The 20827-nt window shown below is 51.1% G+C and overlaps 10 protein-coding genes and 1 non-coding gene across 11 annotated transcripts; 4 read left to right on the forward strand and 7 right to left on the reverse strand.

The window, feature by feature from the left end:
- Positions 1 to 233: 233 nt before the first annotated feature.
- VTN49DRAFT_7118 (uncharacterized protein) lies at positions 234 to 1187 on the forward strand (the record flags this gene model as incomplete). The annotated part of the gene is made up of 2 exons (XM_069415352.1): positions 234 to 769; positions 842 to 1187. The coding sequence occupies 2 exons, from the start codon at positions 234 to 236 to the stop codon at positions 1185 to 1187; spliced, it is 882 nt and encodes a 293-aa protein (XP_069265158.1).
- A 535-nt stretch (positions 1188 to 1722) lies between these two features.
- Positions 1723 to 1805, forward strand: VTN49DRAFT_t95. Its single transcript has one exon. It is a non-coding gene; the product is annotated as a tRNA-Ser (tRNA).
- A 184-nt stretch (positions 1806 to 1989) lies between these two features.
- On the reverse strand, positions 1990 to 3632 carry VTN49DRAFT_7119 (uncharacterized protein; the record flags this gene model as incomplete). The annotated part of the gene is made up of 7 exons (XM_069415353.1): positions 1990 to 2260; positions 2317 to 2484; positions 2538 to 2617; positions 2674 to 2873; positions 2923 to 3325; positions 3390 to 3431; positions 3507 to 3632. The coding sequence occupies 7 exons, from the start codon at positions 3630 to 3632 to the stop codon at positions 1990 to 1992; spliced, it is 1290 nt and encodes a 429-aa protein (XP_069265159.1).
- A 1298-nt stretch (positions 3633 to 4930) lies between these two features.
- On the forward strand, positions 4931 to 7941 carry VTN49DRAFT_7120 (uncharacterized protein; the record flags this gene model as incomplete). The annotated part of the gene is made up of 4 exons (XM_069415355.1): positions 4931 to 4990; positions 5055 to 5263; positions 5319 to 7827; positions 7891 to 7941. 4 exons carry the CDS (start codon positions 4931 to 4933, stop codon positions 7939 to 7941), a joined length of 2829 nt encoding a protein of 942 aa, XP_069265160.1.
- Positions 7942 to 7943: 2 nt separating this feature from the next.
- Positions 7944 to 9734, reverse strand: VTN49DRAFT_7121 (uncharacterized protein; the record flags this gene model as incomplete). The annotated part of the gene is made up of 2 exons (XM_069415356.1): positions 7944 to 8055; positions 9589 to 9734. 2 exons carry the CDS (start codon positions 9732 to 9734, stop codon positions 7944 to 7946), a joined length of 258 nt encoding a protein of 85 aa, XP_069265161.1.
- A 22-nt stretch (positions 9735 to 9756) lies between these two features.
- On the reverse strand, positions 9757 to 10955 carry VTN49DRAFT_7122 (60S ribosomal protein eL8; the record flags this gene model as incomplete). The annotated part of the gene is made up of 4 exons (XM_069415357.1): positions 9757 to 9957; positions 10013 to 10522; positions 10584 to 10658; positions 10953 to 10955. 4 exons carry the CDS (start codon positions 10953 to 10955, stop codon positions 9757 to 9759), a joined length of 789 nt encoding a protein of 262 aa, XP_069265162.1.
- A 327-nt stretch (positions 10956 to 11282) lies between these two features.
- Positions 11283 to 11890, reverse strand: VTN49DRAFT_7123 (uncharacterized protein; the record flags this gene model as incomplete). The annotated part of the gene is made up of 2 exons (XM_069415358.1): positions 11283 to 11768; positions 11822 to 11890. 2 exons carry the CDS (start codon positions 11888 to 11890, stop codon positions 11283 to 11285), a joined length of 555 nt encoding a protein of 184 aa, XP_069265163.1.
- A 981-nt stretch (positions 11891 to 12871) lies between these two features.
- Positions 12872 to 15488, reverse strand: VTN49DRAFT_7124 (uncharacterized protein; the record flags this gene model as incomplete). The annotated part of the gene is made up of 6 exons (XM_069415359.1): positions 12872 to 13584; positions 13638 to 13736; positions 13794 to 13881; positions 13937 to 14061; positions 14665 to 15308; positions 15355 to 15488. 6 exons carry the CDS (start codon positions 15486 to 15488, stop codon positions 12872 to 12874), a joined length of 1803 nt encoding a protein of 600 aa, XP_069265164.1.
- A 644-nt stretch (positions 15489 to 16132) lies between these two features.
- VTN49DRAFT_7125 (uncharacterized protein) lies at positions 16133 to 16780 on the reverse strand (the record flags this gene model as incomplete). Its single annotated transcript, XM_069415360.1, has 1 exon — positions 16133 to 16780. The coding sequence occupies one exon, from the start codon at positions 16778 to 16780 to the stop codon at positions 16133 to 16135; it is 648 nt and encodes a 215-aa protein (XP_069265165.1).
- A 194-nt stretch (positions 16781 to 16974) lies between these two features.
- On the reverse strand, positions 16975 to 17751 carry VTN49DRAFT_7126 (uncharacterized protein; the record flags this gene model as incomplete). The annotated part of the gene is made up of 1 exon (XM_069415361.1): positions 16975 to 17751. The coding sequence occupies one exon, from the start codon at positions 17749 to 17751 to the stop codon at positions 16975 to 16977; it is 777 nt and encodes a 258-aa protein (XP_069265166.1).
- A 2056-nt stretch (positions 17752 to 19807) lies between these two features.
- Positions 19808 to 20779, forward strand: VTN49DRAFT_7127 (uncharacterized protein; the record flags this gene model as incomplete). The annotated part of the gene is made up of 1 exon (XM_069415362.1): positions 19808 to 20779. One exon carries the CDS (start codon positions 19808 to 19810, stop codon positions 20777 to 20779), a length of 972 nt encoding a protein of 323 aa, XP_069265167.1.
- Positions 20780 to 20827: the final 48 nt, after the last annotated feature.

A 20827-nucleotide genomic window follows, 5' to 3' on the forward strand; every position in this document is an offset into this window, starting at 1 on the left:
TTCAATTATCACTTTTTTCCCCTCTTGTCACGGAATGCAACTGCAATGTCAAATAGGCTCTTAATCAACACATCAGTCGATGATTTTCGATCGACGATCACATGCAACTCACCGCCTCAATCGCCTGTCGATCAAGCTCCAACTCCGAAGCCATGGCGCTGGGAAAAACCACGGGAAATTTTTGGTTGCATATTGCATCTCAGATGGGCCAGCTTGCCCGTGGATAACGCCTCATGGAATCTCATGTGGACGAGGGTCCTCTCTCGCCATCCTTTGTCGACTCGGGCATCGACCTCGACGTTGCCGATCCAGAAATAATTCAGAATGAAACGGATCGTCCGTCAAACGCTGCCGACAGCACCGTAGTTAGCCGACTTTCCCGCATAACGCGGCTGGCTGCAGAAGCGTCGCATCGTGGGTTGAATACAGAACAGCAAGCCGCCGTGGGTGAATATCTGTCCCGTCTGGAGGAGATCCTCGATCCACGACCGAGCTTGAGCGGGGAAATCGCAAAGGACAAGCCTCATGATTCCAGATCAAACTCGGCCACGCCGAGTCCACCCTCTCAATTGCGACGAAGTTCTCATTCGCGAGATGTCCTCGTCAAGACAGCAGACGGCCTCTCGGGAGTCCTTGAAGAGCTCAAAGTAGTCACCGCTGAGCTCCAGCAACGGAGACAGGAAGTTAACAGCATGCGCGAGCTGCTTACAGTTAAGCGCGAGGAATTTGCAAGGAGAATGCGAGACTTGGAGGAGGAAGTGCACGAATTGTAAGCTGGGCCCCATAAGAAAAATACGTCTACGCTCTGCCAATTAAGGCTAACAATCGTCCACTGCTGCAGACGGTCCGACGTCCACGAGGATGCAATCGAACTAGAAGGTTTACGAGGCACGGTTCGAGGCCTTGAAAGCTGGGTCAATGAGTGGGAGCGTCAACGAGAGGCTACCGGCGATGCTTCCGCGGCACGGACGACACGCAAAACCAGAAACCCGTGGCGACGAAAGCGACAGTCGAAGAGTGATGAGAAGGCGGTGGACACCGACTTAGACGCGCTTTTGGATGGGATATCGGCTTGGATGAGAGGGTGGCATGACATAGACGAGGAAGTCCGTACCAGAGCGCGATTGCGACTGCTGCGGAGGGAACAAAGAGACTCACAACAGGGTCGTGAGGACACTTTGGAGTGATCAGTTACCAGGTGTCTGTAGTCTGCGCTTGCTCTTTGCTTCTACGGAAAGGGGCGCTGAAATCGGCAAACATGGTCCATACTACAATTGCTTGTATCCTCGGTGTTCTTTGAGGACATCTGCGCATCATCAGTGGCGTCTCCATGCATCCGAAGTCAGCGGGCTTGGCTGTCGATACATTCCGTGAAAGTTTTGCTTTGGTGGCAAAAAACATCGAAGAAACATTATCCATCTAGTTCACTGAATCCGGTGATATATATATAGTCTCTCGCTAGCCCCTCCAAGGCTACAAAAAGGGCGACGAGCCCCTATTAACGCAGCATCGTTTCCTGATAGGGGGAGGAATGCTATCAATGAACCGCTACTTTGATACTTGATCATCTTTATGGCTGATGTCGAATAAGAAGTCGAGGTGAAGATACGTGACAGGCAGAACCACTCAGAAACTCGGGAAGCAAGTCGACAAGAAATCCGATGTCGGCTTCCCGGTGGTCGAGTACTTTTGTTCTATTGGCGGCCTGGAATGGTGTCCTTAGACAGGATGGCCGAGTGGTATTAAGGCGCGCGCCTGCTAAGCGCGTGGGTTCGCCCGCCTGGGTTCGAATCCCAGTCCTGTCGCACATTTCTGATCTTTTTTTAACCCTTTCTTACACCCTTTGTTTTCGTAGCCAAACTTGCTTCCAGTCTACACGAAATTGAATGGAGTAATTTTTTTTTTTTTTTTTTTTTTTTTTTTTTAAATTTTAACAGTAGTATTCTACCATTTAGTTGACTGGACCTGGATTTTGGCAATTATGACCACTCATACCCCCAATGCCTTGAACAACCTCGCCAGGCCTTCCCTCAGCGTGTCCTCGTCCTGCGAAAAGACGAGCCGGAACCAGCCGACATGTTTCGCATGTTCCTCCCCAGGATGCAGGATAACGCCTGCGTCCAGAAGTTTCCGAGCAAGCGTGAATTCGCGTTCGGTGGCCTGACGAGTGTTGTACGTCCTGCTCAACGGGGGGAGGTGTTCATCCTCTCCGGGTGGCAAAAAACGAGACAAGTCGATGTAAACAAAGAAGCCTCCACTCCTAAGCATAGTAAGTACTGAGAATTGAAGGGATTGGATTGAATCAGTGTGACATACCCTCCCTTTACATATGGGATGCCCTTTTCGTCAAGGGCCGACGTCACCAATTTGTAGGACGCTGTGAGATGCTTTCTATTTTTTGCAGTAAACGAAGCCAGAAAATCCACGTCTTCAAGGACCGCCATTCCAACAACAAGAGCCAGTCCAGATGGCCTATGGAATCTCCTACAAACAGTGAGCTTGGATATTCTCGCCTCATCCATCTCAGCCGAACCTACATCAGCGCGCTGCTCGCAATGCGAAGTTGCTCATTCGATGTGAGCAGAAATCCCAGGCTGAGACCACCGGAAGCAAAGTCCTTATCATTGTCAGCGTCTTTGAACAGTGGTTACAAATTGAAGTAGCCGGTCTTACCTTTGCAAATCCGTACAAAACATGGATGAAATTCGGCTCGATCGGGAGCTGGAGAGAAAGAACAGACGTGAAAGGCACAGCGTTGGGGTCGCCCGAGTCAAAGGTAGAAAGAGCGTACACTTCATCACTAATCAAATGGAGCCTGTGTCGTGCGCAGAAGTTTGCAATGGCTGCGAGTGTCTCTGGAGGATAGCATCTACCTGGTGGCCGTGAGCTCAGTTATCCTCTTCCTCCTCGAGAAATACGGACCAACTGGATTATTCGGGTTGACAATCAGCACAGCACGGATCCTTCGGCCTTCGGTTTCCGATTTGACAAGGGCATCCTCGAACTTCTGCACAACCTCCGGGGAAAAGGCCTCCTCTGGCTCTGTATCGGCATAGACAATGCTTACCCCGGCTTGGATGCCAAAGTCAATCTCGAAGCGGCCATACATGGGTCGACTGACGAGAATTGCATCCCCGGGATCGGCCAAGCTATGCGCAAGAATATTTCCCAGTGCTGTGGCATTGGTAGCAATTACGATGTGGTCTGGGTTGACAGGCTCGCGTGGGTGAAAGTATCGGGCAAAGTGATTTGCCAAACCCTGGCGAAGGCGACGTGCAATGGATGGATGGGGGCCGTAAGAGATGGCATCTTTGCTGAAAGCTACCTACACACGTTTAAACATTGATACGGTCCTTTTTTCGAGACTCTAAACTGGCCTTGCGGACTACCTTGTCATTGATAAACTTGGTCATCTCCTCCCTCATCGGCGCCTACGAGGAATTTTTCCATGTTAATCTGACTGTTCTATTCTCCCTGTAACTTGCAATTGCTTGCGGTGTACATACATTCTCGGCAACGGCCAGCGATATGAGCCCATTTGGGTTCGTGTCCTTGTTGTACGTATGACTTGGTGCATATCGCCACGGCAGTGCCCATGAACTGGCATAATTCTCTCCACGGTTGGATAGCATTGTGTATGAATGTCAAGGCTCTGCGCGGGCAATTGAAGCGTTGAAGTCTTGTCTGCGGCAAGCTGTTAGAGAACTTTGGAAGGAAACGCGCGTTGATGGCGGGGCAAACACGAGCTCTCGCGATTTATACGTGGGGGAAATGAAATGGAATCGCCTGACGAGGGAAATTTCGGGAATGAGTCATGTCCATCGAATTGATCCCTAGCCTCAAGATAATTAAGTCTGATTTTAAGAACATGGGTGAATTTTCTGTGCGGCGTTGAACAAGCCAGGCATCAGTCATGGCGATACTCTTGTGTTAGACTAGTGGTACGGAGTACATCCCTCAAAAAACAAGTCCTGGTCATTCTTTGCGCCGACGGCTGATTACTCAAGTCGAGCACACCCGATCAAGAATACTTTATAAGATTGATCTTTTGTCCAGGGTAAGCCTTACAGACCTTGGTTTGAATATCAGAAGCCACTTCAGTCCAGTCGACTATGGCCTCGTAGTGAAGGGCCCTTCATCTATTTCCGGGAGGAACTTGCTTGCTTAGGTCCAATTTGGTCCGAGATCAAGTATCTGAGAGTACTGTATACTTCAAGAAGTAGTAACACGCTTCTGTTTTCATCCAATGCGGCTAGGAATGTGCAGCCGTTTGCAATCGACAGCAGTTGAAGACCCGATATAGAGAGCATGGTCGATGATCTAAGCGCTCCACGCTTAGGGATTGGCCGATAGTCACCAGGTCACGTGCTGCCGATCTGCGATTGTGGAGATGCCCAAGCCGCCGCTCAGACCAAACGATTACATAATCATGGATTTCAACTTTTGTTGACATTCGCCGCCCAATCTCCAGGATTGTCGGTGTTTATATAGTTACTCTTTGTACACGACAGATTGTTCGGCCTCTTGGATACCGTGCCGGGGGACGTATATAATTCGTTCTTTCTCAGAGCGCGAATCTATCTCGTCTGGTTTCGCGTTGCCTACCCAGCAGAATCGGCGTTCCTGGCCCGACATATGACCGCCCTGCTCCCCCACTCCTTAACACATTTTGCGACAGAGCAATCGACAGGCAAACCTTCGTGCTGAATTTATTGACAGTAGCAGACCGGACATTACTTCTGAGGTACGGTTTCCTTTGGGTTTCGATTCGAGCTCGCTGCGCGTCCCATTTGTCGAGCTTCCGCAACTCGCCCTGGAGCCAGATATTCCCTTCGCTTTCATATGCGTGCTATTGCTGCAGACGGTGCTGATGAGATGGTGCTTTGACATGGCAGATTAGAAGTGACGTAGCCACTTTCTCTCAGCGACAATGGCCGACGGCGAAGAAGACTTCTCGTCTCTTCCTCTCCCTGATCGATTCACACACAAGGTTCGTTTGGAGTGTGTCTTCTACGGGTTCACGCACCAAGACACTAATACGGCGCGGAAAATAGCTGTGGAAAGTAAGAAAGGAAGGGTATGAAGATGCTGCGAAGCAGTTCGAAAAGACACCAGATGAATCGGATCCTGTTTTCCGCCCGTTCCTACAAGATACAGGGTTGTGGAAAGGTGCCGTCGCAGACTCCAATGTTGCTGCGCAACAGGAAGGTCTGGCTGCGTACTGCGCATTCCTAAAATACGGTGGTGTTCAGGCATGCGTGAGGTACGCACGAACGGGGAGTATATTCGTTGGTTGGTACTCATTTTGACTTTGTCAGGACGCGGGGTGTTACTATCGCCCCGATTGCCGAGAAAGGTCTACCCTCTGCCCGTCCGGCGGCCAAGGCAAATGCCCTTGAAGCGTTGCTGCTTTGCGTCGAACTCGACAGTGCAACTCCGGTGATCGAAGAGCTTCTGCCTTTCCTCTCACACAAGCAACCCAAGGTAATTGCGGCGACATTGGCAGCATTGACAGCCATCTACCACAACTATGGTTGCAAGATCGTCGACCCCAAGCCGGTTCTGAAGAGCTTGCCGAAGGTCTTCGGACATGCCGATAAGAACGTACGCGCGGAAGCCCAGAATCTGACGGTTGAATTCTATCGATGGCTCAAAGATGCCATCAAGCCAGTCTTCTGGGCCGAGCTGAAGCCGGTCCAGCAACAAGACTTGGAGAAGTTGTTCGATAATGTCAGGCAGGAGGCGCCGCCGACGCAGCAGCGATACACAAGGGCGCAGCAGGAAGCGATGGCTTCCGCACCTCTGCCCGGCGAGGACGGCGATGCAGGAGCCGGAGACGTTGGGGGAGGAGAAGACGCAGATGAGGACGGTGAAGAGCTTGACTTGGCCGAGCCGGTTGACGTGATGCCCAAGGTGCCCAAAGACCTACATGAGAGACTATCGTCGTCGAAGTGGAAGGATCGGAAGGAGGCCCTGGATGATCTTTACAATGCACTTAACGTGCCTCGAATCAAGGACGCACCGTTTGACGATGTCGTAAAGGGGCTCGCGAAGAGCATGAAAGACGCCAACGTTGCGGTTGTCACAGTTGCGGCAAATTGCGTTGACTTGCTGGGCAAGGGTCTTCGTAAGGATTTTGGCAAATATCGGTCTTTGATCATGGCGCCGATGTTGGAACGCCTAAAGGAAAAGAAGCAGTCCGTCGCGGACGCCTTGGGTCAGGCTCTGGATGCGGTGTTCGCATCAACGAGTCTCTCAGAATGTCTGGAGGACATCTTGGAATTCTTGAAGCATAAGAACCCTCAAGTAAAACAAGAAACGGCCAGATTCCTGATCAGGTGTCTTCGGACTACGCGCGACGTTCCTTCGAAAGCCGAAGTCAAGTCCATTGCCGAAGCTTCGACCAAGCTGCTTACGGAGTCCAGCGAAGTGATTCGGTCTGCAGGTGCCGAAGCTCTCGGTACGTTGATGAAAATCATGGGTGAACGGGCTATGAATCCATATTTGGACGGCTTGGACGATATTCGCAAGACAAAGATCAAAGAGTATTTCGAGACGGCCGTGGTAAAGGCCAAGGATCGACCGAAACCGATAGTCGCGCCTCCGAAAGCAGCACCAGGTGGTTCTGGTGCTGGTGCTGGTGGTGCTAAGAAAGCCCCTGCGGGAGCCAAGAAGCCCACTCTGGGTCTCAAGAAACCAGCTGCGGGCGCAGCTCCTCCGCCGGTAGAAGACCCTGCGCCATCTCCACAACCGCAACCGAAACCGGCGCCAAAACTGGCGCGCCCTGGCGGGTTGCCGAAGCCAGGCGGACTTGCTACTCCAGGGAGCGGTCTCAAGATGCAGCGTCGGATTCCAGCTGCTGGGGCAGGTGCCTCACAAGGGTCGCCACAGCGTCGCCCGCCGTCACCGCGTGAAGAAGAACCAGCACCGGCACCGGCACCGGCGGCTCCAAAGTTTGGACTCGGACGGGGACTTGCTGGGCGCCCGATCAGCAAACCTACTCCTGCTGCTTCCGCGCCGGCGCCAGCAGAATCATCTCCGGCGGCACCCGCAGCCACTCCGGCACCTGTGATATCCTCGGGCCTGTCTGCTGTGGAGCGGGCTGAGCTGGAGGAACTGCGAATGGAGAGGGATCGGCTGGTGAAACTGGTTGAGGATCTCCGGTCCGAGAAACAGAAGCTCTCGTCACAGGTGATGGAGCTCCAGAACCAGAACGCGCAACTGATTGAGGATCACACTCGGGATGTGCTCAGCATCAAGGCCAAGGAGACACAATTAGTCCGAGCGCGCAGCGATGCCGAAGCCGCCGAGCAAACTGTGCAGAAGCAACAGCGTGAAATCGAGCGCCTAAAGCGGGAGCTGTCGCGGGCGCTACGAGCGGGGGCAATGAGCCCGCCGAACCCGGAGCTGTATGGCATGGGTGGCGTCCCAGACATGTCACCATTGTCGCCTGACACCGCAACGTTTAGTAGCAACGGGTCGCGAGGGCTACTGGGGTCACGCTACGAGCGACCCTCCAGCTACATGTCGAATCATAGTGAAGACAAGGAAAACGCGGGCCTGGCATCCCCGGATCACGGAGGGCGTGACTCGGTGCTCTCGCGACGGAAGATCAGCCCGCCTATGGGCTCGGGCTATTCGGGTCGGGGCAGCCCCAGCAAACCGGGTCTAACCCGGTACGGGTCGACGGGAAGCAATCATACCGACGATCTAGGGTCATCAACAACAGCAGGCATGATGACCACACGATCCAGCGAGCCGGGGGAGAACTGGAAACGGGCGGCAGAAGTCACGAGCCAGTTGAAGGCGCGAATCGAGCAAATGAAGGTATGTTTTCGAACTTTAGGTCGTGAAATGGTGGTATGCTCGGATTTCTGACGTAATTCATAGGCACGACAAGGGCTCAACAAGACGTCTTCCTCTTCTACCACGAACCATTAGACCTATAACTTTTGATTCGGTGGTCCGTTAATCGGTGTTTGGGGCACGGTTATTTTTCCTCGGCAACTAAATCGCAGATACGATGATACGTCAAACCAGTCGGTCCAGATATTCCTGTTCAACATACATTTCAGGCTGTCAATCGGAATTCTTCCAGGTGCTTGTTTCATTGTTTGTTGTCACTGTATGGTATGGTTAGGGTGTATTAAGAATTTAATCACAGTATAAGAGTTAATTGCCATATCTATCCATCGAGAGGAATGTTTGTATGCATTTTTTTTCATTGTCTGTTGACGCCTGTTGTCCCTCACCGACCCAAAGCGCAGATTTCATGTCTTGGCATGAGCCAAAGAGCTTATCTTGATTAAGCTTCACACCAAGTGCTAAATATGGTTAGATTTCTTTCCGCTCTCAGCTCTGTAACAGCCTCTGTTGATTCACAATTCCATCAGTCCCTGCTGGGCGAGGGACTTGGGATTTGATCCATCTTAACAACAAACTCGCTTGACATCTTCTTTTGTAATGTGGGAGCGCTCCTGTGTCAGCTTTCCGAAAATCTGGCATGGATGAGGTAATCGCTTCCCTGAGCATGAATTTGTTTGCCGAATGTCCCAAATCATACGAGTACAGTGACTAAAGTAATCCATCTCATGAGGGCATGCACGGCTATGCACGATAACGTACTATAATATTATTAACTCTTGGGTATTCTTGGTTTAGAAAGTCGCATCAATATTGTGATTACATTTCAAAACCAAAATTTGCGAGCTGATGAGTTGGAAGTACATAAACTTACAAGTAACTGAACGAAGGAACGAAAAATCAAAAAGCGAAAATCAGCCTCGGAACAAAAGCTCTCAGCAGAATTCAGGCTAGAAAAGCTTTAACTCCCCAACAGCTCCTTTACTTTGTCTGAACTAGCTGGACGATCCCTCAATCTCTTCGTAACTGATTCCAACATGATAAACCTCGAGAAACTCTCCCCCTTTCGGCTGCCGCATTTTCCTCCATACGGCTCTGTTCGACGATCCCTGCGGGTACACTGATATCGCCATGCTCCTGGCCTAGAAATTCCCAGGTCACTGACGCTGGCGAAGGTGACTGGATATATGGCCTCCAATCTCTTTTTCTCATCCTTCCAGTTCCTTTTGGTAGATTGCTGCGACTCTGACGTACTGCCCTTGACGTTGAATGACAGCGCCTAGGTTCATAACACTCACGAGAATGTGTGGATGGTTCGAGCCCGGCATCGTGCCTAGCGTCTCCAGTCCAGGATCATATGATGCAAGGTATATTCTATGGGATATTCAAGCAGCAGACGAAGAGCACGGAGAAGACTTCAGTAAAATGCCTGGTACATGTAAAACTTGATCCTTAAGATGAGTTGGTCGTAGATGCTCTCGTTACTGTTTTATCTGTTCGAAATTCAGTAGTCAACGAATTGGCCCTTGATTCGTCTCCAGCGACTCGCATGTGATAGATAAAGGTACTCAGACGACCGCACTGCGTTTACACATGAATCTGGGTCCAGGACTCGTCTACCGGTTATGTCTTCCAACCCTAGCCTACTTAACTACACGGTGCCATTCGGCTTTGGGTGATCGCTACGTCGCCTAGGGATTCAAGACAAGGCATACCACATCATACATGGGACGATGGTGTCCTTTGATGTCTCCACCCAGAGCCTGATGACAAGTCGTAAGGCAAGATGTATTGTGATCCGGGGTATCTATGCCATAAGGAACATTAAAACATAACTCAATGTTACTTTTTTTCCTTCTCATTACCGACATCAATCCATGCTCGAGAATCCATCTAGATCTTGACGGCGCTCTCAACGGCCTTGCGCTTCTTCTCCTGGCGGGCAATGGCCTTGGCGCCCATGATACCACCACCCCACTGACGACGCTTCTCCTCGTACTTGTCGCTGTAGCCCTCCTTGATGGCAGTCACCAGCTTGGCGAACTCGGCCTTGTCCTCGTTGCGCACCTCAGTGATGGCCAGCACGGCGGCAGTCTTTGACTTTCGTTAGCTGTCGAATTCATCTATGAGACGAAGAAGTTGTATTTACCTTCTTGTGCACGACAGTGCCCAGACGAGCCTTGCCCTTGATGATGCCGTACGGGACACCCATCTTGCGGCACAGAGCCGGCAGGAAGACAACCAGCTCGATGGGGTCGACGTCATGGGCGATGAGAACCAGCGAAGCCTTCTTGTTCTCAATCAGGCCAACGACGTGGTTGAGACCGTACTTGACGGTGTAGGGCTTCTTGCTCACATCCTCCTTCTTCTTGCCCTCGGCAATGGCGGTGGCCTCACGGTGCAGACGCTCCTTCTTCTCGGCCTTGGTCTCGGGGCGGTACTTGTTGAGGAACTTGAAGGTCTGGGCGGCCAGGTTGCGGTCCAGGGTGTTGGAGAACTGAGCGATCGCCGGCGGAACCTTCAGGCGGAGGTTCAGGATCTTCTTCTGGCGCTGCAGGCGGACATAGGCGGGCCACTTGACGAAGCGCGACAGGTTGCGCTTGGGCTGGATGTCCTGGCCGATGCCGAAGTTGCGCGGGCGCTTCTCGAAGAGGGGGTTCTACGCAAGGGTCAATTAGACACAGGACGTCTCTAAACCAGGTTATTTTGGAGAAACCTACCTTGGGCTTCTTGGTCGCGCCAGCCTTGCCCTGCGGGAAGGGCGCGGGAGCGACTTTCTTACCAGACTTCGGAGGCTGTCATTGAGAAAGAAGATCAGCAAATTGTTTTCACCAGATGCTGCATCTTCTTGAACTCTAGCGAGCCGACACGGCGACGCGAAACGGTTGAACGTCACGCCGACCGTGGGCCCCAGCCAACATCGTCAACTGTGGTCACTCAATGAGCGAAACCAGCAGCCGAACGAAATCAAGAGACTCCAGCTGGAGTCTCAGACTGAGATGGATATCGACATTGTCGGTATGAAACCGATGTTGATTCCGATCTCGTCGAGCTCAAAAAGATTTTCGAAGTCGAATTGATCAGCTTACCATTGTCGTCGAGGGAGGATGTCGGGTGCAGAGGCACTTGAATTGACTGACTGGCGAGACGGAGAGAAAAGAAAAATGGCAACTCGAATCAAAGACTAAATAATCACCGAGTGTGGGGAGCTTGGCGTTTGGGAAGCGAATGTGTCACGTGACTATAGGGTCCTGCCCTAATTCATTCCCTAGTTGGTTCTTTGCCGACGTTCCAAGCCATCCCATCCGAAGACGAACAGGTCAACTGCGTAAATACTGTACATTAAGCATGAAAGGGATTGTTTATCCAGGTCAAAACCGTTAACGCCCCAAACCAGACCAAACTCAATCGTGACTATGTTATCGCCAACCTCCCAACCCCGGCAGAGCTGACCTCGCAACTCCCGTGCTAGCAGCTTCGGCAGCTTTGCGCTTACCACGAGATCCCTCCTGTGCGCGGACTCCGGCAACTATCTTCTCAAGATTCGTCTCAACCACAACCCCGCCCACAATCATCTCTGAGAGGGTTGCATGCATGGTCTCGTAGCCAAAGATGAGGTCCAGCTCGCAGACGTTCTCGAACAGGCGGTCGAGGGCCTCGACGAACACCTGGATTAGGTCGATCAGCGCAAGCGGGGACTCGGTGGACGTGGAGATGATGATGAAAGAGAGTGTCGCGTAGGTGCGGTAGGTGATCTGGGTTGGAGCGTCGGAGAACCCGCTGGCGCTGGTGCTCGCGCCCTGCGCAAGGAGGGGCGGTAGCGGGAGGAAATTACATGCCGACGGCGGCCGTTGCGACACGAGCTGGTAAATTTGCGCAATAAGTTTTTGCTGGATTTGTGTATCCTGGAAGCCATTTAGTGGAAAGTATAGAGGAATTTGGATGAACGGTAACGCACAAGCTGCGTGTAGAACTTGGTCAGACGTGGCTGGCCGTGGTTGTTGAATACCAGCACTGCATTGATCATCTCGTTTGGCGGTGGATGATCTGAAGGGGGGCTCCTGGCGTTGAGGGGTGCTGATGCGCTCCATTCGGCGGAGAACTGCACGCTCGTCCAGTCGTCCGCGGGTCTGTTGGTGCCTCAGGAATCAACGGGCCAACCCTTACTTGGTTTTGCGTCAACTGGCATCGTTGAGAAGGCTTCATCTTCACCGATTTCTAGAATAACCTAGGTATCAGTCAAGAATGGAAGGAACCGATAACTCCATAATACATAACAAACTGCTTTTTGGTATTCTCACATGTGTATGGTAACATTACGTGCTGCAATTTCCTGCCAAATGGGCTGTTCGCTGTTTCTGGCAGAGGACGCAGTAGACGCTGAAATGCGACAATCCGAATGTTCTAGGAAATATCCGAGATCATATTAGACATCGTTATTACAAAGATGTATACATGAAGGAAAGATTCTACAACAACTTTCATATCAAATTCAAGCGGGGGACCGGATTACTCGCCCAGATCGGGTTGTTCGGATGGGGAGGACAGTTTCCAGGGCGGCAGTGCTGGTATTCTCACCACCAGAGGAAACACTTCCAGTCTGTTCAGAACAGACCCTTTTCCTTCTTCTTGTTTGCCGAGCCTTGTTGGACGATTGTTGAATTTCCGTGGAGTCCTTTTCAGCTTTGCTTGTCTTGCCCATCTCCCGCCGAGACCGCTTCTCAGAATCTTTTTGTTTCCTATCGAAATCCTCATATTCTGCCGCTGCTCATGGCCTCCTGATTCGGTGTGATCTTTTCCCTTCTTGAGTTTCTCTTCCTGTTCAAGCTCGTTCTGTTTCTGTTTGAGCTCGTTATTTGGATTGAGTTCATACCCTTGCTCGACATCCTGTGAAAAGTCCACATCTTCACTTCCTTTATTCTCAGCAACCTCCTGATCCGACTCCATATTTTCATCCTCTGAAGAGAGCTTATCTCCTTCCCTCAGAGCTTTGAGCTGTGCCTCCACTTTATTTCTCCTTTTCTCCAGTGACTCTATGCGCTCGAAAAGTTCGTTTGAGGAATCTTCCAAGAACAGGTTGTTTCTCGAAGAAATTAGGCTCTTCCTCGAGTAAATCCTCAATATGTTTACGTAGATGTTTCGCCGAAACGTCGCGGATCTCCTGGGTTCTCTGAACAACTTTGGAGACGTCGAGAGGATACAACCCCTTTGCTTCAAATGCGGAGACTATATTTGTCTTTGCCACAGCCTCGCCCCAGGCAATGCTGAAAAAACGCCAAAAGTTCTGTTCCCGGAGGAGCAGAAAGTCGGCCATTGATCTCCCAGAATCATCAAAATGTTCTCGCAAAGTACCGCTGAAGTGTTTGGAGTAGATCCCAGCCAGCGGATCAAAGAGCCCACGATCGACTGGAGAAATCCATTGAGCCTGCTTAGGCGGCAAGGTTCCAACCGTAGTTTTCATATCGGCAAGAACGTAAAGGTAGTCTTTCGTGAGGGTTTGGAGTCCTTTTACTGGCTCTTCCACGAGCAAAAGGCGCGTTCCACCTCCCGCCTTGTCCCGTGAATGTCGGTCAAATATATCTCTCAGCCAATGCAGGAGAAGCTTATCGGACGTGCGGCCGTTCGGCGTAACTGCAGAGTAGACAATATTGCGTTCGCTTTCGAGGCCATCCATCCGCGTCTCTCGAAAATCCTCCTCTGTACTGCCCTTGAAGATTACCGCTGGTGGCAGAGCAGTCCCGTCGGCGCAGATGGCACCCAGAATTGTTACAAACCCACGGCCTCCGTTCGCAACCGCAGCATGTGGAAAGGCTGGCGCGGCGAATAACTAGTCTTCGACACCTGGACCTGGGATCCTCTGGCATATTGCAGACCTGGCGCGGGGGATTGAACTGGTCCTGGCATTGGCGCCTAGATGTCGATGTTTGGACCAGCCTCATATCCACCCGGCCCCATGACGGAAGCTGGTATTGGAGGCAACGCTGAGGCAGTGACCTTCTCTGACTGACTTTCTGGCAGCTGAAAAAGTCAGATAAGTTTCAGTACTTATAATGCTCAATGCATTGAAACGTACATTATCATCGCCAGATTCGTCATCCGCATCGCCCTCTGCAGGATCATCTGAACCGTCTTTATCCAAGTCAAGTTCGAGCGTGTGCAATTCGGGGCCGACACCGTTTCCACTTTCATCAGATTCGGCTGGTACAGGGCAGGAAGGTTTGGCACTTGCGCCGCCTGGCTGAGGCGTTCCGAATCTTCAGAGGGCGAAGTCTGTGCCACACGGGCTCTAGACAAGAGCTTCTTCCCTTCGACTGGTCGACCGTTCTGTTCAGCTGCTGGCGCGGACGCTTTGCATGTCGCTATTGACTATTACCAAGCACTGTGACGAGATATAAAGGTAAGGGAACAGTTTCATTACCGTATTGAACTCCTCGTCGAAAGGAATTTCCGGAGCGCCGGCATTGACGGATGATTGCGAAAATTGGTTGGGCATTGCCCGCTCAGTTTCTTCATAACTCAGTTGGGCCTTTTTACCTGACTTCAAATATCCAAAGCGTGAAATTGATCTATGAACAACGCAAAGTTGCAAACTTCAATGCGCACCCTCAAGACCCAAATAGCTCAAGCCCCAAACATGGATGGCCAAAGTTGGCCTACAAAAATCATACACTTCTGAATACTCAAAAGCACCGCCTATGGCGTCTCATATTTCAATAGAAATCACGAAAGACGTGGCCAAAGAGATCGCCAATCGTAGCTCAACATTGAATGGATCTTCATGAGGCAGGCGAATATTCCTACAGACAATAAACGGCGGGTGGTTGCCCAGGGACTTGACATGCCGGCAATTCTCATGCTCGTAGGATTCGGAAGGGGTTCCTTCCGTCCGTCTAGCAGAAGCCTCTCGCTTCACTCTTGTTCGCCTGTCTCTGTGGGCGGCCCGCCGATTTTCCAAGGCCTCCCTTTGAGTCTGGTTCGACCGGATCCTCCCCAGATGGGCCTGTTGGCGTTCGTTACTCAAGTCGGACTGATGCCGACCTTGAGGAAAGCTCTCTATTTCCATTGGCCGCGGCTCTGAGTCTTCTTCTTGTTTGACAGGAATATATTCTAACTCTTGCTTGAGCTCTTCTTGTTTGACATCACCTTGTTGTTCACTCTCGGCTGTGTCGGGCCTATGCCGGTAAGACCATTCATCATTTTCATCGCCATACTCGAAGTAACATTCCTGTCCTTCCATCAGAGCTCTCGCCTCTGCCTCGATTGATTTCATGCATTTCTCGTTTTTCTCAGCATTGATGAGCACTCCTTTGAACAATTTTTTGAGTGCTCTCTGGATATCTGGTCGATCGTCCAGTTTGCCGGAGAATTCTTGCCAAAACTCGTCGAGCGTCTGACGCACGTCATCGGCGGTTTTCCATGTGTATTGGCTGGATTCTTTCGATGGCCTTGGAAGCGTCAAGGGGATACAACCCTGTTTCCTCGAATGCAGACGTGATGTTTGCCTCCGTCATGACCTCAGCCCAGGTGACGCTGAACAATCGCCAAAAGTCGTGCTTATGGACACGCAGAATCTCTGGGTTTGTTCGAGCAAGGTCGGTAAAGTGCCTAGAGTAAACTCGAGACATTGGGTCATAGATTCCACGATTGATTGGTAGTACCATTGTGCAGTTACATATGGACATATTCCAACGCATATACCCAGGTCGACAGCGAGATCCCCAAATTCTTTCGAGAGAGTTTGCTCAAAGAGCAAAAGGCGTACGTCGCACCTCGCCGTCTCTCCGGTGTGAGGGTCGAAGACATCCCTCAGCCACTGAACTATGGAGTTTAAAAACTACCGCTGCTCTCAAAAAGTTAGTTTTGATTGCAAATCCTATAGTTGCTCAATAACGATTGGTCGATCGTTTAAAATTTGAGTTGAGTTCTTGAGATCCCAATTCCTTGAAACCCTAGGGTTATATAATTGCCGCGAGCTGCTGGACATTGCCCATGATTCGTAACAAAAGTTTCAATTTTTCGACCAACGAGGCAGAGACGATCCGGAGCTCCAGGCTCATAAGACAATTGCTGCTGAAAAGCAAGGCAAATGAGGGCTACATATTATTATGCGGAAACATACGTGGCCAGTCACGCCAGAGGGACAAGGAGACTTGACTGGTAGACCTAGAGGTTCTCCATGACAAGGATTTTGTAGTGAAGCCCAACTAACGCTTTGGAATAGCACTCATCATTAATCTGCTTGAGAACCGCATGTATATGGTGATGATGTTCAGATTCGTGACCTGATTCTCCCGAATTCTTTGTCCGCTTTTGCTTTTTCGGCGACCTCGGCAAGGCAGTTTAACGCTGATGACGTGTTTGGATGGTCAGGGCCTAACACCTTCTCTCGCCCCTTCAGTGCTCGTCGAAACATCGCCTCTGCCTCCTTGTACTGTCCTTGATTCTTGAGGACGACACCCAGGCTGTTGATGCTGTTGAGCGTGTTTGGATGTTCAGGACCTAACACTTTCTCTCGTGCTTCCAGTGCCCGTCGATACATCGCCTCTGCTTCTTCATACCGTCCTTGACTTTCAAAGACATTGCCCAAGTTGTTGACGGTGGTGAGCGTTTCTGGATGATGGGAACCCAGCACTTTCTCTGATGCCTCCAGTGCTCGTCGGTACATCGCTTCTGCGTCTTCGTACTGCCCTTGACTTTCAAAGACGTTACCTAGGTTGTTGACGCTCATGAGCGTATCTGGATGATCAGGCCCTAGCATCCTCTCTCTTTCTTCCAGTGCTCGTCGGATCATTCTCTTCGCCTCTTCGTACTGTCCTTGACTCTCGAGAACGCAACCCAAGGCGTTAACGCTTGAAAGTGTGTCTGGATGATCGGGACCCAACACCTTCTCTCGTCTCTCCAGTGCCCGTCGAAGCATTGTCTCTGCTTCGCGATACCGGCCCAGAAGGTCGAAGGTGGAACCTACTTTGAAAAAGAAGGTTCGTCTTTTCATTCTCTGCCGTCGTTTCACGCTCCAGAATGTGCCGAGTATGTGGAAGGTAACTCATCCATTCACCTCTATTGTCATGTACAGGAATTGGAAAGGCCTCTTCGACGCGCCGTATTAGCCGTTCACTGTTGAAGTTCTCCTTGCTTGTTCAGCCAGTTCAGCATTGCAATTCGCATCAGCCGATGAATATCATATTTGTCCGGTTCGTCTCTTTCGGCGATGAAAGCGTACGCCTTCAGTGTTCCAATAGCATCTTCTGCCTCCAGTGTCCAAGCATCTTCAGGAAAGAGTGACCGTGGAATAGCCTTCTCACTCAGGAAGCACATGAATTTGAGATAATCAGCAGCAAGAGGATCACTGTCTCCAATCTGGCGAAACGAGATGAGCCACGTTGTTGCAATCGGATTCTGCACTTCCTTATATCGATGCTTATCTTCAAAGTCCCTACTCAGCAACTCGACCATATAATTGTCGCTCGACCGACAATATTCGAGATACCGTGTGGTTGTGATCAGTTTCTTGGCCATATATGCCGAGGCTTGTTTGATAGCAAGTGGCAGGTAACCAAGGACGTCGAGAAGTTCTGCCGTATCCTCCCGGTTGCTCATCAGGCGTTTTGACAGATGTCTTTCCAACAATTTGAAACCTTCAACCTCGCTCATGCCCTCGACATCGAAAACACTGGGGGCTGGAACACCGAGCTCAAACATAAGCTCGCGGTTTCGTGACGTGAACAGCAGGGAGCCATGTCGGCTGAATGGAAGATAATCGGCCAGATTGCTATCACCGTAGAAAAGGTCGGGACTGTCGGCATTGTCAACGATTAAGAGCCAGCTACCCGCGCTTTCATGGCTCAGAGCGCTCTTGACAAGCTCTTCAACGTCTGTTTTTTTCATCATTGATCCCGTCAATCCCCAGCAATTGCCCGATATTTCTGTATGCGTTTCTGAAACTAACTGTATCCATGGCCGGAACCCAAAAAACGGAGCAGTCAGGATATTTCTCGCGGACTTGAAAGGCAATCTCGAGTGCAAGTTGTGTCTTCCCAACACCTCCCGAGCCGACGACGGCAACTTTTTGACAGTCATCTGCGTCCACATCGGGCAGGACGCTTGCAATAAGCTGTTCCAAAATTGATTCTCGACCGACGAAATTCTTGTTCCTTCCGAACGGTACAGCGAAGTGAACACGGCGTGTAGCTGATGTCCTGCGTACATCCCCATCGGAAACCCTACTCAAGAGGCAATCGACAAATCTCCTGACAGACCATTGATTCTCGGCAAGATAATTATGGGTATGCGCCGAGACTGTCCTGACCTTTTCCCAGTCCGACAAGGCAATGTCTTTCAGTCCTTGATTAACATTGAACCTGAAGTATTGGGTATCGTCATCAAATCGATTGTACAAACTATGTGCCACTCTCTTGGAGGACACGGCCATTCTTTTTAACGCACTGATGATTGATCCCCCGGAGTCGTCGATGGATATCACGTCTTCGATGCCAGTACCAATGCTTAAGATGCGCATCTGGCGGCGTTCCGGAAACTGCTTTTGAGCCTCGCAAATCAAGACTTCGCACGGATAATTAAATTCAAAAGAAGCATCGACAAAACTCGATGCCATCTCTCCCAAGTTTATTGATTCAAAGAAACCGACTGCCGCCGACGTGGCCCGTGCAACCTGCCATGCGGTACACGATTCAAAGGCTGTCGATGAATCGTAAGTTTTGAAAAGGGTCGGGAACGCATTTATGTCGTCCTTAGCAATTGCCAGGACCACCCTATGAAGCATAAGCTACTCCACTCAAAGAATTTCTCTGCTGCAGTTTCTGGCATACGTCTTCGTGCACCCCATGTCCCGAAAGGACATATTTTCATGTGAGCATGTCTCAGCAGACGACTGGCCCTGCTCCCGATGGCTCTTGCATTCTCCTTCCACACAGAATCTCCTAATTACAAATCTCAATGCATCCTCGAGAGACACGGCAGAGAACATCGGAGAGGACGAAGTGGGAACCTCCAAGGTCGATCTTGATGTGAGCACAGACTCCATTCCCTGTTTGAATCTTGCCGGAGATTTCGATCTGGACTGCGACGAGAAGGCACGCTTAGCCAGGTCTCTGTATGCCTGTATGCACTAGTCGACTGTCATGTGCAGTCTTCCAAGCATAATTGCAATGATCCTATACACCAATTCTTAATTAGTTGCGTTCTACCTAGTAGCAAGCAGACGGGGAACGTCACCCTCCAGTGCGTGTTCCTCCGATCAAGTCAAAATGTTCACATGGCCGAGGAACATGATCGAGGCCGGTCTTGTCGCGAATCTTCTCCATGATATCTTCAAGGATGAGGAGACTGGAGAGGGCCCGAATCCCGCCGCCGTCTCAAGCATGGTCAGCAGAAACTGAACGGCTTTGAGAGAAACCGGATGGTGTACCAAGGGAGAGGATCCTCAACGGCTCTTGTGAAGCCATCTTAAAGTTACTTGCTCTTAGATTCTGATCTAGGTACACAGGAAGTACGAATTGATCACCAAGTTCTACGGAAAGGATCGAATCCGGTGGTCAGAACCATGGAAGATTTTTTCTCCTCTCAGGCAGTGGATTACCCCTCTTCATATCGGTGCGACTGCGGCTTACCCATGCGTCTGCTAATTAATTAAAGCCGGTCGCAATTCGTACGGCATGCTGGGACACCGCAGGTTAGAAACTACAATATGTGCTCCGTACTCGGGTTAATCGATTGTGCCCTAATAATAAAATAACCGGTTATACTTCGACGGACGCGATCGTACTTTTCAATTTCCCAGATTGGCAGTAAGCTCGCCTCGGACCGCTGAATAAGCGGCACGGCACGTTCCGCCTTTCCCCAACTTCAACTCCAGAATTTCATGTGACAAACTTCGTCCCCAACGGGGAGCATCAATGCAGCTCTCCTCCACCCATTGCTCGCAGCCATGACGTCCTACATCTGCCGCGAGTGTCTCTCCAGGCTTAGGATTCGAGCCAACCCTCGTCAAGCTCTCCGCCGCTCCCAATCCACAACAGCAAAAGTATCCGAGAAAATCCCCCTCTCCGCGCTCACCCCGTCTCAACTCTCCCTCTACTGGGACACCACCCCTCCCTCTGCCACCCAACTCTCCTACGCCGACGACTTCTTTACCCCCACCAACCATTCCCCAACACGACTCTTCTCCGCGTCCCGCTTCCGGACTATCCCCGCCGACACCGCCGCCCCCGAAGTCGCCTTTCTAGGCCGTTCGAATGTCGGCAAAAGCTCGCTGCTCAACGCCATCATGGGGAAAGAAATGTGTTACACGTCGTCTCGCCCGGGGCGGACGAGGGAGATGAATGCCTTTGAAATCATTCCCCCGCGAAAGGGCAAGATCGTCCCCGGCAGCAGCAACAGTAGGATTGTTTTGCTCGATATGCCCGGATACGGTAAAGCGAGCCGCACAGAATGGGGCGTCGAGATTCTCAAGTATCTTCGTCAGCGGAGGCAGCTTCGTAGAACGTTCCTCCTTATCGATAGCTTGCACGGTCCCAAGGACCTTGATAGAGATCTCCTGCTTCTGCTCCGTGAAGCTGCTATCCCGCACCAGGTTATCGTTTCCAAGGCCGATCGTGTCTTGGTCAAGAAGAAGTCCCAGTCGCCGCGGACTCTTGAGGAGCGCGGTGTTGATCCGGCGAGACTCGCGGATCTGCAGGCGAGATTGCAGGCTCTGAAGGCGGAGGTTCAGCCGGACTACGGCCCTGGAGCTCTGGGCGAGATCCTCGCTTTCAGTTCCGAGACTATCGTGGATCGAAAGAGCAAGAAGAAGACGCCGCTGGGTATCAGTGCGGTCCGCTGGGCGATCCTGACGGCTACTGGTTTCGACGGTTCGGTTGATTTATCTGCTACCCAAGCGCAGGTGGAGGAGGGTGCTTAATTACTAGATTCATATTGCACCTCATAACCAGCAAGCTAGCCACATGAA

Source organism: Thermomyces lanuginosus (assembly GCF_041956635.1).
Source record: "Thermomyces lanuginosus strain ATCC 200065 unplaced genomic scaffold VTN49scaffold_42, whole genome shotgun sequence".
Lineage (NCBI taxonomy): Eukaryota > Fungi > Ascomycota > Eurotiomycetes > Eurotiales > Trichocomaceae > Thermomyces > Thermomyces lanuginosus.